Source organism: Argiope bruennichi, chromosome 3 (genome assembly GCF_947563725.1).
Source record: "Argiope bruennichi chromosome 3, qqArgBrue1.1, whole genome shotgun sequence".
Lineage (NCBI taxonomy): Eukaryota > Metazoa > Arthropoda > Arachnida > Araneae > Araneidae > Argiope > Argiope bruennichi.
The window spans coordinates 114297033-114312778 of record NC_079153.1 but is presented as its reverse complement, the minus strand read 5'-3'; the positions used below and the strand labels follow the sequence as shown (position 1 = coordinate 114312778).

Here is a 15746-nt window from a genome sequence, read left to right as displayed (position 1 = left end):
ATCTTGATATTATTATATTTGTGTAGCACCTCTTTTCCCCCTTGAGCAGAGAGCGCCCCCTTGTGCCGTTTTACAGAAGACAAGCAGTCGGATAGCAGACCTGCATCCTGAGATCGACTTTTTCCCTATGCGCAACCCTTCCGCTAACGCCGAATGCTTTCGGTTGGAAATGGTGGAATCCTTACACCATACTGTTTTCTTTAACCTAATTGTCTATGTGTGTTTGTAAATTTTGTAGTGTAGCTGTGTTTGTGAAGATTAAAAATATTGTATTTAAACCGGGCAGTTCATTAGAAAATCACAACACACCCAATATATTTGTAGTTATGAACATAAGTACATATTCCGTATTTATTATTAAGTTATAATGAATATCGTAGACCATTTTTTTAGCTCACCACACTTAGGGCACTGGATGGATCGCAACGCCTTGAAAAAGTTAGAAGTAGTCCGTTTCCTGGAAAAGTCTTCCAACTGATTTAAAGTATGACTTTTGCTGAAGGGTTTATCAAATTAACTAAGTAGGATCTTAACATTTTTAGGGCATCCTGGTTCTCGAGATTTTTTTATAATATATTCAGGTTTATGATTTTATTTGAGGGGCATGCATACTGAAAACGAACTTTTGAATATAATAATATTAAAATCAAGTATCATTTAAATTTCATTTTAATAATTTAGGATTAAGACTTATAATTTTTTTTAATGTTTTCAAAATCACTTATAAATTAATATGACCATTTTTTAAAAAATTAGATTGATTGTCTCACACCCTTTTTTTGAAGTAGACTGATTGTTAACAAACAGTCCACAAAATTTGTAATATTTAGAAAGCATTAAAAATGCTTTGCATTTTTTTTAGTAATTTTACCATCTAATTTTTGAAAATAGTTTTTATTTTAGAAATAGTAGACTGAAACTTTCTTAAAATATCTCGCAAATAAATATTTATTATTTTATTATGTTTCAATATTTATTACCGCTTCGAAAAATTGAATGAAAATAATAAAAAGATCCGTTTTTAGAATTTTGGAAGAAGAAAGGGAACTGCCCAAAATTTATATTACCGGAAGGCTCCTACATGACATAATTCGTCCCTGCTCTTTCTTTGGACATCGTTTTAGCTTGATCGTGCATTGGCTTCATCGCTCCATTTCTGAAAGTAACATTTCTTTACATAATCTAACTGATTAAACCAATTCGCTTGAATGATAAATAAATTATTAAATTACTATATTGTCATCAAGAATATTTGTTTAATGAAAATTACAGATTCACATTACATTAGAAAGGCAGTGCAAAATAGATTACAAAAATCCTTTTTTTTTCAGCAATGAAAACAAGTTAAATGAGAATTAATAAAAAAAATGGAGATATGAAATATAATTAGTGGTAAACAACAGAAGATTGAGCAAAACATAAAATTTAGCTATATATTGTTTATACATTATCTATATGATATAAGATAATGTATAAATTGAATGAAAAGTGAAATTATTGCAACTTGAGATTTTGACAAATATCCACATTTCAGATCTTCCTGAGCCAGAAGAACACATTTTTTGGAATAGCACTTATTTTGGAATCGTGATCACGATAATTCGAAAACAGTTTGAGCTAGATGGATGACATTTGACACTTGGATTTCAAATGAGAAATCTACAAATTTGGTATTGAGGTAAATTCAATCGTGGGAAATTTGTCTGCCGGTTTGATGGGATACAAACGAACACTTTCATTATAAAACGGAAGAATTGGGTAAAATTTGATATGCATTTTTAATTATTAAAGTATGGATTTGTATCAAATTTTGAGCCTAATTCGTTAAGAGGTTGTTCGCCTGTCGCTTATATCAGTGAAAAATACGACGACTTAAACTGATATTTTGTATTTGATCTTTTTTCTACAATTGTGTTCCGATTCAAATTTTAATTTCAATCCAAGTACAAAAATATTTCTAAAATACATATTCTTTTTTTATTATTGAATTGTGAAGCATAAAATGCTCACGAGTGGGATTCTGAAAATAAAAAACTGAGCACTCGGGACATTCATGGCTTTACCTAAAATCCACAAATCTTTATTATTATTGTTGTTGTTGTATTACGAAGCATAAAATGCTCATGAGTGGGATTCTGAAAATAAGAATCTGAGCACTCGAGATGTTCACGGCTTTACTCAAGGTCCACAATTTTTGTGCGACAGAGATAGGTGATGCGCTTTTGCCTTTGGTAATTCATATTCATGTTATCTCAGACACATTAGATTAGATGAATAAAATTCAGTATGTGATATTGTCATCGAAAATGCAAATCTGTATCAAGTTTGGAAGCCAAGCGGACAAAAAGACGAGATACAAAATGCAGATATGCAGATTTTTTTTTTCTCTATACGACAAAGCTGAAAGCAAAATTTAAGTGAGTGAGTGAGATAAAGTAATTTCTACCACTCTATTTTTCATTTGTGAATTTGTATCAGCCCTTGGGTCCATATTTGAGAACGCTTACACTTTTGTAGAATAGAGGAAAGCATGTTGTCATTTTATTAAATAGATATTTGTATTTCAAGATTTCGTTGAAATAATTTTTATTATGTAATATATCTCCCAAAGTTTTCAGTAAAAGCCTTGAACTTAACGAAATTAAGAGAGCGAGTGAGAAAAATAAATCCTCACTGGAAACGATAATTTTGAATATATTTAGGGTAGTTTGATTAACTTGAGTTCAGCAAATTAGCTACTTGTTGCTGAAGCATTATTTTACATTCTTATGTGAAAGTTCCCTTACACCATCCTAATTTAAGACAATCTGATCTGAAATCTGTTTCAAGTCCTTTGTTAAAACCTCGAAATTAGACGAAACTTTTTACAGTTTCTCAACCCTATTCTAAGTGGCTTCTATAGCTAGATTTAATGCTCTTCAGCTAAATTTCGCAGATTTTCAAAAGATCCTCCCTCTACAGTTAAACTGAGGTTAGACAAAAATTTTGACACTTCTTCTTACTATACCTGCTTTTGTAAAATTAGAAGCAAAATTATTTATTTTTGCATTTTGCTGGGAGTTAAAGATTAATTTGATTCATTTTCTGTCATAATTAAATGGATATGATTAATCGTTTCGATAATTCATAAGAATGCAGCTTTAAGTTTTTATTACTTTAAGACATAGTTTGATTGAACGTGTATGTATTATTTTACTTAATATTCTAAGCAAATATTTGAATTTTCTATTAATTTTTTCGACTGACATTAATTGAATAACATAACACATTGATACATTAATTAATAACTCGACTGACTTAATTTGAATAATTAAAAACTCAACCAAAATCATATTCATGGTAGACAACATTCATAGGATTTTAAGAAAAATTTCTAAGCATGCTTTATATATTTCTATTTCTTGATGTTTATTTTAATTAGTTTATAATTTATTTGAATACATTTTTGTATTTATTGAAGTGCATAACTTATTTTTTGCTGTTTTTCATTGAATATTTTATTTTCTTCATCATTAATATGCAGTTCTAAACTGGCAACACATTTCAAGTTCAATTCGTTTTGCTCGTATTAATGCTAATTACAAACAGTCTTGCTTACTCCAAAAAGAATTCTTAGCCCTACAAAGCTGCAAATTAATGCTTATTCTTAAATTTTTGTATTCTTTACTGAAATTAAATGATAATTTTTATAAGAAATGCCCTTTCTTTAATCCAAGTCGACTAAAATTACTTATAAAAAACACTAAAATTCTTTATAAGAAGAATAGCTTAATTGAGTTTATAATTTAATAAATTTGCACGTAACTTCTTTTGCTAATTTTTTGGTAGCCATCAAACATACAGATTAAAAAGATTGACCAAATTAACCAAATTGTATTCAAAAATTAAATTTTAAAGCATGAATACTAATAAAAGAAAAAAAAAAGGCATTTAAAGGTATTTTCATAAACAAAATATACAAATAGAAAATTTCAAAATAATTTTGTGGTTATTATTTTTACAACAATAGTATTATTTAACTTTTCTCCTTTCTTATTGACTGCCCAGGCATTTTTACAATTTTAATCTTGTCTATTTATGTTTGGAATGCTAAAATCAATTTACAAAAATATCAAAACTGCTCATTCTAGTTAGCAAATATATTCCCTTTTTTGGAAACTATTCAGCAAATACAATTTTTCTGGTATTCAAAAATATTAAAATCAGACGGAATTAAATCTTTACATATTTGCAGAATCCTACGACCTTTAACTTCATTCGAATTCTTCGACACAAGGTGCGAATTTTCATAAATATTTATGCTGCTTCAAAAAGCACGAGTCTTGCATAGAATCGCGCAATTCTCTTGGCGACGAAATGCACGACCGATTTTTTTGGCGACTTTTTTTAAACCTCAGTACATTTAACACACTCCGATTCCTGCTAGTACGATAATTGTTCGGCTTTCTCCCTTTTCAACGAAGATTCTCTCGCCTCGCAGCTCATAGGGAGACAGGTGGTTTTTATTTGAAAACTCATGGATTATGGAAAGTAAAGTGCATGGCGAAACATGGGCATACTCATATCCATCATACCTTCTCTGTTGTCTCTTCTGACACTTTTATATCTCTATTCGGATAATAGTTTTTTACCTCCAACTACTAATATAGTTCAGCATGAATATGACTATATTATCGGTAAGTGTACATTTTTATTATTTTAAAATGATTTTGAGAAATATTTTTTATTATCTTATTTTTATTAATTGGTGTACCTTTTTAAAATGTAGCTTTTATTATCTGCATTGCTTCTTATAATAGCACTGCAAATAGAATAGCGGTATCAAATAGTTCTATGTAAAAATCTCTGAAATAAAAATAATATCATAGAATCATTAGCTATATAATTCATAATATAAATTATATAGCTTAAAGGTGCAAAAATATAGATTCAAATAACTTTGTTCCAATTATATATATAATTCAAAATGTATTTATGAATATGTTAAGTTAACAGAGGCTTATAACAAATAAGTTCTTATTCTGAATAATATTTTTTAAATTAGTGTACAAAAATGATTAAATGTATTTTTTAAAACTATTCTTTAAAAATAAACAGTTTTTACAAAATTAAATAATATTTTAAATTATAAAACTATACTTCCTCAGATAATTCAAGCTTATTTTTAAAAAAAATTAATAATCAGCCAATTTTCAAAAAATTAAATGATAGCATTTTAAATTGCAAAATGATACTTCCACTAGCACTTCAAGTTCAGTTTTAAAAAGTAAACAATGAGCCAGTTTTTTTTAAATATGAAGTAAATAAAAGCATACATTTTAAATCATAAAACAACATTTTCACAATTACTTCCAATTTGTTTTCAGAAATAAATAATTAATCTGTTTAAAAGAAATTGAAATAAATAGAATTTGAAATTATAAAACAATATACCTACAAATTTTTCACAATCTGTTATATCAATTAGAATCGTTTGCACTTTTGTAGTTGAATTTATATGTTTTTATTATTATATCTGAAATATAGAAGTCATAACTTTTAAATTTTAAAAAAATAATGCATAGTTTCATAGATCTTAAAAATTCAATGCTCATTTCAATAAAATATAACCTGTGACATTCATTAAAAAAATTCAATATTTGAAACAGAATTTTTAAATATCTTAATACTTATTTGAAGATAATGTTGAGTTATTTATCTTAAAAACTCGGCAAAATCAAACTATATTTAAAACAAAATATAATTAAAATCGAGATATAATGTTAAATTTGAAGCATCATGAAGCAAGTACAAAAGTTGACCACAACATATAAAGAGTAAAAAGAATTTTTACTGCATTAAACTATAAAAAATATTTCACTCATTTGATGAGATTAATATTTCTTAGTGCGCGGAATGCATAGAAAAGTCATTTAAACTTCTTACACAATCTTTATTTTTTTGTAGATGTGTCTTTTCTCTTTTTTACGAAAAATAAATAAAATTTAAAAAAAATTGACCAAAGCAAACTATTGATTATCATGCGCAATACTGATTTTTCAGTTCTATTTTCATAAAATTGAGGATATTTCAGTAATTATAGAAATGTGAAATATGTCTAGGTTTGAAAAACCGAAAGTTCATAAAATAACTTTTAAAAATGTAGCTAACGGAAAGCTCTAAGATAGAAAGTTACAGATTTTCTACACTTTTTTCCCCAAAAAACTTTGGTTCTTGATATATATTTTTTTTTTCATTGCAATTGCATAAAATTTATATCACAATATTTGAAAAAATCGTGCATTTATTAAACATTTCTGAGCAGTAGAGTAATTCTAAGAGATTATTTATTCTGATAAGTTATTTGTTTTAGATTTTTCAAATGACAATACAGTAGACTCCCGATTATCCGCGGGCGGGTTATCCGCGGTGCGGATTATCCGCGCTTGCCGCACAAAGCTTTTTTTTCTTCTTTTTTTTTTTTGACTGATTTTTTTCAAAAAGGCGCAGTTTTACAGTTATGCTTTTGTAATTACATAATACATTACAGTATTAAAACAGTACATATGTATTAATTTTTTTGTGTATCCTTGACGCATCTCGTAAATACAAAGCATTTTTCTGTTTTCATTAACTAAATGCATTTTAGGTTAGTTTTGAGTGATATACTAAAATATTAAGCGTTAGTTAAACATTTCCTGCTGTTTATTTTACGTTTCATTGTACATAAAACGATTTTTCAAAGTTGGAATGACTGTTTTCTTTTTTGCTATACCCGTTTTTAGCTTTTTTCGGATTATCCGCGATTTTTGTTATCCGCGGATAATCGGGAGTGTACTGTATATTAATTTTTTTTAAATTTTTATTTTAAGTATACTAAAATAGAAACAAGTTAACTGCAATTAATACTTTTTATATTTACATACTATGCTAATTTTTACTTTGAATTCTTTTTTTTTCTAAATTTTGTGATTATGAAACTAAAGATTATCGCATCTCAATGCTTATTAAAATTGTTATTAGAAAGCAAATATATTAAGAAAAATATTTTGTTGCCATTTTATAGCAAAAACAGTTAATTCTTTTTATTTATACTAAATTTAAATCAGATTTAAAATTTATTTGCGAAAAAAAAACATTTTTATTTACCATTGAAACATCAGTGACTTTTCATTTTTAAAAATCTCCCAATTCCTTTAAAATGATTTATACAAATTATTATCGAATTTAAAATTATATTTACAATCCATCTTCTATTAAGAGGTATTCAATAACAATCTAACGTCTAGAAAACTTAAAATTAATTTAATGCATACCATTTGTAGTTTCTTAAACAGCTTCAATTTAATTACTTATTTTGTATGATAAAACTCCTCATGATTTTTTTTTTTTTTTTGCATTTTTAAAGTTCATTTAGTTTTAATCACTCATTTAAAACATATTTATATTTAACTGAGAACTTTTGTATATCTGTCATTTTCTCAATGCATTATTTTCCTTTTATCTTAATACTATTTTAATCTTTTACTTGGCCTCTTCAAATTCATGGTTTTTGAGCGAAAGATAAGCACCATATGATAATGATATTCATCCTCCTTGTGTGCTAAGCAGATTAAATCGCCCCCTTCCCAAACAAAAATATTTACGTTGTCTATAATCTGTTAACTCTTAATTTTACTTTGTTATTTTTTAAATATATTGTTCACTAAAAGAGAAAATTGAATCAAATTACAACTTTTATAGTTGATCAGCATTTGACCGGAAGTGACCCCTTGGTTAGGTAGTCAGATGGATTACGCCTCAAAAATTGTATAGCTTAACTTTGCATGCATTTTGGCAGTCACTGACAAATTTTAACACAAAGCCAGATGGATTATGTTAATAATTCATATCAATAGTAATAAAATCAACAACGAAACAGAAATATTTATAAAACACTTATTTTAAATATAAACAAAAAGAAAAAAAAAATATTAGAACAAATTTTAACCAGAAAGTTGATGCTGCATTTTACTTAACATTCTTGATATTTTAACTCTGAAATTAAAACTTCGGTAATTTTATATTTCTCAACTGTTTTCTGTTGATAATTTTTATGTGAAGTATAACAGAAAAGTTCTTCCAAGAAAATGCGTACATCTATACTTATAATAAAACTCAATGTGTGTGTGTGTGTTTTGGCTCTCTACAGGCCAGACCGTTTGACCTACAGCTACCACATTTGGTACATGTATACCTTGGAGGTCAGAAATGGGCACCTGGAGTCCCTTTTTTATGAATTTTTAATTAGAATTTTAATTATTAATTAAAAACTAACTTTCCCGCCAAAAAATTTTTACATTTTCCCCACCGCCAAATGAGTAAGGCTTCAGTATTTTTTTTCCCACGCTAATGAGATAGGCTTAACATTTTTTAATCGATTATTTCAAACGATTCTGTTTATTTTCTTAATGTTTGATGCATTTAAAATTAAACATTGTTAATTAATCGATCTGCTCATGATGAAACTGAGAAAATTTTATTGACAATTTTTTGAAATATTACATAAATTAAGAAAGATTTTCTTTAGTGCCCATAAAGTTTAAACGCTCAGTGACTGTTTTCAATAATCATATTACAAAAAAAAAATACTTCGTTTCAGTAAAAAATATTATTATATTAATTGCAGATTAATCATTTACACTTTAATTTAAAGCTTAAATTCTACGGGGGCTAACAGAAAATGAGAGAGATACATATTACGTTATGACTGAAGGCCTTCATAATATTACGAGTAAATTATATGACTACCAAAATTTGAAGTTTTAAAATATTTTGATGAAGAAGCTATTAACGTAGGAATTGCATAAAATATTTAATTATTAAAATTTTAACGAGCATTAAGATTGGCGGACCGACTGGTCTCTAAAGGCGGCTAGTTTAAAATATAATTTAAAAATATCAGGACTACTTCATGGAGAATCTAACAAAATCTGATCCACCCAAAACTCAGGAAAAGAAATGAAACAATAAATTTAGGTGATAAAATTATTTATAGCATATGCCTTAAAAAATGATAGCTTTCAGCTGTTCTTTCAAATTGTTTGAAATGCAGAAAATTTTATTTTGTTAATACAAGACAAATTGTGAACTTTTTACTATAACAATATTTATTGAGCTTGCAGCTCGGAATTCTGGAAGAAGGAAAGTTAAATCGAGACAAAGAGTTAAAATTCGTTACTGATCCGGTATTAGTATGGGGCATCTGATCATTTACTGAGAAATAGCACTATATCACCTTATGGAATTTAATAACCTTATGGAACCAAGTAATTACAGTATTAAAACGCCACTATTTCTTAAAATAGGATGATTATATATACATATATATAATAAAAATTAGCATTATAAATTTTCCAAAGATTTTTAAAATTAAATTATTTTTTTATCATTTTATTATGAAATATTGCTTATATTAAAATCGGAACGTGTCAGGTTAAACTTTTTTTAGTTGGGATTATCAGATACAGACTATAATGGGTGGTCAGATCATTAATCAGACAACACATATCAAATATTAATCTTTTATTCCTAAAAGATCAATGAAATCTCAAAAGTAAATATCAAAGAAGATTTCAAAAGAAAATCTCAAAAGTAAATATATTTTCTCTCTAGTGTTGAGTTTAATATGTAGCAATTCGGTGGTGCTAAAACATACGCATAATTTGTAACCAAATGCATGCATGAATTCACCATCAAGTTCTGAATTGTGAAGGAGGAATGCTTTGAGGTAGATATAATGGATAAAATAGTATGTATCGAGCATGCTGTCCATAGCTAAGTGAAATATAAGAAAAATATGAAACCAGAAAAAAAAATGAATTCAAATTTTTTTTCCCTGTATCGGGGGTTACCGTTGACAATACACTATGTGTCATGTAACAGAATGAAAAATGTGTTTGCTGCAACGGGTGAATTAATGCAGGAATTTCTTCCTGTCTCCTTTGAATTGAAAATGCTCTATATTTTACTTTTCATTTATTCCTTTATTTTCATAAACACCTTTCGAACAAAGGATTTTTCAGGTATAGTTTCTTGCATTTTATTTCTGTTCTGTAGAATCACTTGAGAAAAATATTTAACATATCAAATTTTTTTATATATATATGCTATTTTATACATATATTCGTTACCTAAAAATGGCAACCTTAATACGCAATGCATCTTTTCATACATTGCCCGTAATTTATACGCAATATTACTTTATAGAGGAAAAAAAAATCAAAAATGAAGAAATATTACTATCTGTTTGAAATAGGAACTATTATATACATCTTAAACTTTCAGTAATTCTTTCTCTTTGTATATTTAGGATTTCACTGCCATTATTCCGCAACGTGAAGAAGTGTCTAGGACTCTTTTAATGACAACATTCCAACACGTTCACGTAATATTAAGGGGCCATTGTGGGAGAATAAGTTGGTTATAAATTAGCCTTAATGCGATGAACAGATATTATACGTTGCCAGTAGTCAATTTTTTAAAAGTTTTGCTCGTCCCTTGGGAACGTGATGTGAAAATCAAAATAATAGAACACTATTTGATATGATAAGTGGGAAATTTTCTAGAACAGTGGCTAGTGTATTAATGGACCAGAGAACGGTTCCTTCAAATTTATTTTTGGTACTGGATTCCGAAAACAGCAGGTGATAACTAATGATTGAGAAAGATTTTTGAAGTTTATGTAAAAGATAAGAAAGTGCCTTCAAATAAAGAAGACCCGTTAATTGAATTGCAATGTGACCAGATTCGAAATTCAATTACTAGACCGACATCGTTGGAGTTTTTCTGGATAAATATTCTCAAAACACTATCTAGCAACGCTAAACTTGCTATGAAACGTTCGATTAAGTTCTTGATTATTTATCCGCGTAAATGTACTTTTCCTACTTTTTTTTCTTTGTGAAAAATTTAACATAAATAAATTGTAGATAAGGACATATGGCTGAAACTGTTAACTGTTCAATCCAAATATTGATTTTTTCAACCGGTACAAATAATGATTAAAGTCTCACTTTTTTTTTTGATTTTTTTTATTATTATCACGTGTTTCTGAGTTCCTTTACATGTGACAGTTAAGTAATAAATATATAACCTTTATTTTATTAGCAATATATTTTAAACTCTTTTTGTAAATTTTATTAATTACTGACATTTATATTATAAAAATTATGTATGTTTTTACTATTTCCCTACTTCTATATTTATTGGTCCTCGAAATATTTTTTATACAATATGTGGTTTGCAAAATCAGTAAGGTTAAAAATCACTTTTACAAAAATTTATTATGACTTAAGGGGGAGGGATAACCAGATGGCTATGTAACAATCTCTTCAAAAAATAGATATATGTCACATTATAGTGCATATACTATATTATAAGATAGATAGCAGCAGTAGAAACTTAAAGTCCAGCAAAATTTTTTATGGTCATGGATATGATTTGGTTATCAAAATCAAATGTTATATTAATATGCGTTATTTTAACTATCGCTAATTTTAATTAACATACTGTTTTAATATTATGGTATAGCTGAGATGCTAATGAAAATGCAAAGAAAGGGCATTTTTGAGCACTCAAATATGAAAATGAAACAACTGTACAAAAAGAACCCATGCCTTTAAGGGGACAGTGGACTTTGAAATAAGCAAAAATGAACCAAAACATGCAATTTTATTTTTATAGTTTCATTACCAAAATATATATTTGTATTCATCTAAAATAGTGTTATAATGTATATTGTTCAATAAAATAAATATTTAAAGGGTTTAGAGGAAAATGAGTAGATCTTAATGGCTTTTCTCAAAATGATATTGTAATGAGATTTAAATATCTTTGAAATGTTCCAGGCGTCTTAATTTTTGAAGAAATTAAATGAAATTGATAATAAAGATTTCGGTCAAACATTAAAAGAAAATATGGCATGCACTTTACGTTTCGGGTTTTTTTAGATAGTTAAAAGTCAATTTTAGTTCAGAAAAACACAAAATGCCTATGAAAATTCAGTAAGTGTACATAAAAATATTTCTAAAAAATTAGCATTTAATTCTAATTACAAAATCAGACACAATTTTGTTCCAAATAAATTTATTTTGGTGATAAAAAGAAATTAAAAAAAATGACAGAAAAAATTCAAAATTAAGTCGCCTGGAATATTTTAAAATTTTTAAAAATCATAGAATTTTTAAATTTTCTAAAAAATATATATCGTTTTAAAATGACGTATTTATATTTTAATACGTATGCATAAATAATTTCATAACCCTAAGTTAATAATTCGCAAAAGTGTCCAATAGAGTTCACCGTCTCCTTACATTAAAAGAAAACGCATGTAGTGTCAATTACTGAAGTCAAAACCATTTTAATGCGATAAAGTTTTTGATATTATCTACTGAGGTTTCTGTTATTTTTGTAATAAAGCAGGAAGCAAATTAGCTGAGTTTGAAAAAGAGCAGATTCAAGTTTTTGGCTCCTCAAAGAAATGATTAGCCAACAATTGAAAATAAAATCTTAATATATATAAATTACGTGTCACGTTGTTTGTCCGCGATGGACTCCTAAACTACTTAACCGATTTTAATCAAATTTACACACCGTGTGCAGTTTGATCTAACTTAAAAGATAGGATATCCCTTTTTTTGAATTTTTAATTAGAATATTAATTATTAATTAAAAACTAACTTTCCCGCCAAAAAAAATCTTTTCATTTTCCTCACCGCCAAAAAAAAAAAAAACCTTTTCATTTTCCCCACCGCCAAATAAGTACCACCAACGATGTGCTTCGTGCACAGTGTTGGGGTGGAACGCCGCCAAATAAGTATGGCTTCAGTTTTTTTCCCCAACAGTCATGAGGCTAGGCTTAAGATTTTTCGGCTGATTATTTGAAACGATTCTGTTTATTTTCTTAATGTTTGATGCATTTAAAATTAAACATTGTTAATGAATCGATCTTTCAGATTCATTCTGAAGTACTTTTGAATTAAAATAACACAGAATAAAGGAAATTAAAAATTTCTAATCTGCATAGCGTTACCCCAACTTGCGTAGAAAAATGCACGCATTTGCGTTACCGTAACTGGCTTTGAAAATTCACGCATGCATATTGTGTTCTGATTGTTGACAATATTATCAACTCATGATTCCCGATTTAAATTATTTTTAGGTTAGTTGCGTGCTTTTGTAATTAAATTGTATTTATGTTAGTTATATATTTTTTTGTATATGCTTATAGTTTTAAGTACATCGTTTTTTAAAACCTGTTTTCGACCGATTATTTTAAACGATTCATTTTATTTTCTTAGTGTTTGATGCATTTAAAATTAAACATTGTTAATGAATCGATCTGTTCATGATGAATCTGAGAAAATTTTGTTGACAAATTCTGGAGATATTACATAAATTAAGAAAGATATTCTTTAGTGCCCATAAAGTTTAAACGCTCAGTAACTCTGTTATCAGTAATCATATTATGAAAAAAATGCTTTGTTTCAGCAAAAAATATTATTATATTAATTGCAGATTAATTCTTTCCACTTTAATTTAAAGCATAAATTCTACGAGAGCTGACAGAAAATTAGAGAGATACATATTACTTTATGACTGAAAGCCTTTATATTATTATGAGTGATGACTGAAGACCTTTATAATATTATGAGTGAATTATATGACTATCAAAATTCGAAGTTTTAAAATATTTTGATGAAGAATCTATTAAAGTAGGAATTGCGTAAAATATTTAATTATTAAAATTTAAACGAACATTAAGATTGGCTAACCAACTGGTCGCCAAAGGCGGCTAGTATGATATAAAATAGGCATCGATCCATCCGGAATGAAGTTTTTGAAAAAAATTTATAAAATATTTATATTTTTCAATTTAAATTAGTATGAATTTTGAATTTATTTTTTGAAACTAATTTGAAAAGACACACATGGAGCAATCTACGTGTTAAAAGGCAAAAATAGTTTGAAAAATGGAAGAAACGTGTACTTTTATATAAAAAGAGATACAAACCAAAAAAAAACAAAAAAATTCTAGTTCAAAATTTTATGAAATGAATTATCTAATACCTCGAACATAATTAAGAATTATATAAACAAATTCTTCCATTAAGAAATGCGGCATATTTCTATTCAATCATTAAACATTGGGATTCGAATGGGAAATAATAGAAATTTATCAGTTTTTTTCACATTAAGTAACATTAAAATTATAATTTTTTTTTAAAATGAACATATGGCTGATTTTACAGTCTAGGAACTATAAAATATATTGAGGAATTTTTGTATGACGTTTGAACAAAAATGTGTATTAGATTTCATTTTTTTGGATTTTTTTTCCTCACAAGAATATTCTACCAAAATTCAGAATTTGAGAAAATTATATGTAAATATAGTATTAAAATATAAGTTATAAAATTGTGAAAATTAATAATTTCCTAATTAATGATTGCAGAAACAAAATTCAAATAATTTTATAAAGATACAACAGTTTAAAGATTTAGATTGCTTAATAAAAATAGTTGCGTTATTTTCGCCAAAAAAACTTTTCAAAATAGGTATTTACTTTTTAAAGTAATAAATAGGACTTCATTATGAGATTACTTCACCTTTAATAAATACAGATAAACAAAACTTAGCCCTTCAAGCCCAATCAAAGTGACGTGCCTTCACAAAAAGTTTGACGAATTTGTCCAGTTCTGGGAAAAAGATCATAAACAAAATAAGAATGATAAGTGCAAAATTCAACCATTGGAAGTAATCTCCCAAAAACTTTCTCACATATTCTCAAATAAAAGTTTATCCCCCTCCCCCACTCCCACATTTAAAAGTTTGGACTTTTAGGTAAGACCACGAATGTATTGCATGGCATTGGCGCACAATTATAACAAAATATAGAACTTTGGCGATTTTTTTTTTGGCAGCTAATCCCTGATATGTGGCTAAACACTCGAAAATCGATTATGCATTTTGGGCGCCTTTTTTTCTCGATGAAAACTAAATCTGACATAGAACTACTATCGTAGTCACAAAATCATGTACATTCATTGATTTAAGCCATTGAGTTTACATACATGCGAAAATATAGACTTACAGACTTTGATACTTATGGTTCAAAATATTATATGGAAATAAATTTTAAATGTGATTTTTTTGGTAGTTAATCCCTAACATGTGACTAAACATCCAAAAATCGAATATGTATTTTAGATACTTTTTTCCCTACCGATTGAAACTAATATCTGACACAGATATACTATTGTAGTCACAAAATCAGTACCGAATTTTATTGATTTAAGACATTGCTCTTATATATATGCGAAAATATAGACTTACAGACGGCCAGCTCTTTGATACTTTTGGTTCAAAATATGATATAGAACTAAATTTTAAATGCTAAATCTATAAATTGTAATGCATTGAAATTTGTCTTTCTAGCTCTCTATGCTTTACAGATATCGCGTTCACTTATATTGGAACAACTGGAGAGGCATATTTCCTTCGAATGTGGTTGGCTCAAAATTTTATAGGAATCTACTGGTTTTGTGTAAAAGTTATATACCAAATTTCATCCTCTACCTAAAAGCGTTTTTGAATTTTCACAAGCAGAAAAGTAATTCCAAAAAAAAAAAAAAAAAAAATGCATTTTCCAGACTTAGGGATATCTGAAACACGGAAATTCATAAAAATTCCTGATTGTATTTTCTCATTATTTATGTTCTTTCTCT

General features: G+C 27.4%; 1 protein-coding gene across 1 annotated transcript in view; it reads left to right on the top strand.

The window, feature by feature from the left end:
* Positions 1-4435: 4435 nt before the first annotated feature.
* The window catches only part of LOC129963194 (glucose dehydrogenase [FAD, quinone]-like), a 39657-nt gene continuing 28346 nt past the window's right edge, over positions 4436-15746 (top strand). Inside the window, exon 1 of the mRNA XM_056077366.1 lies at positions 4436-4676. Coding sequence (XP_055933341.1) covers positions 4550-4676 — 127 coding nt within the window. The 5' untranslated portion in view covers positions 4436-4549. The remainder of the gene's footprint in view (positions 4677-15746) is intronic.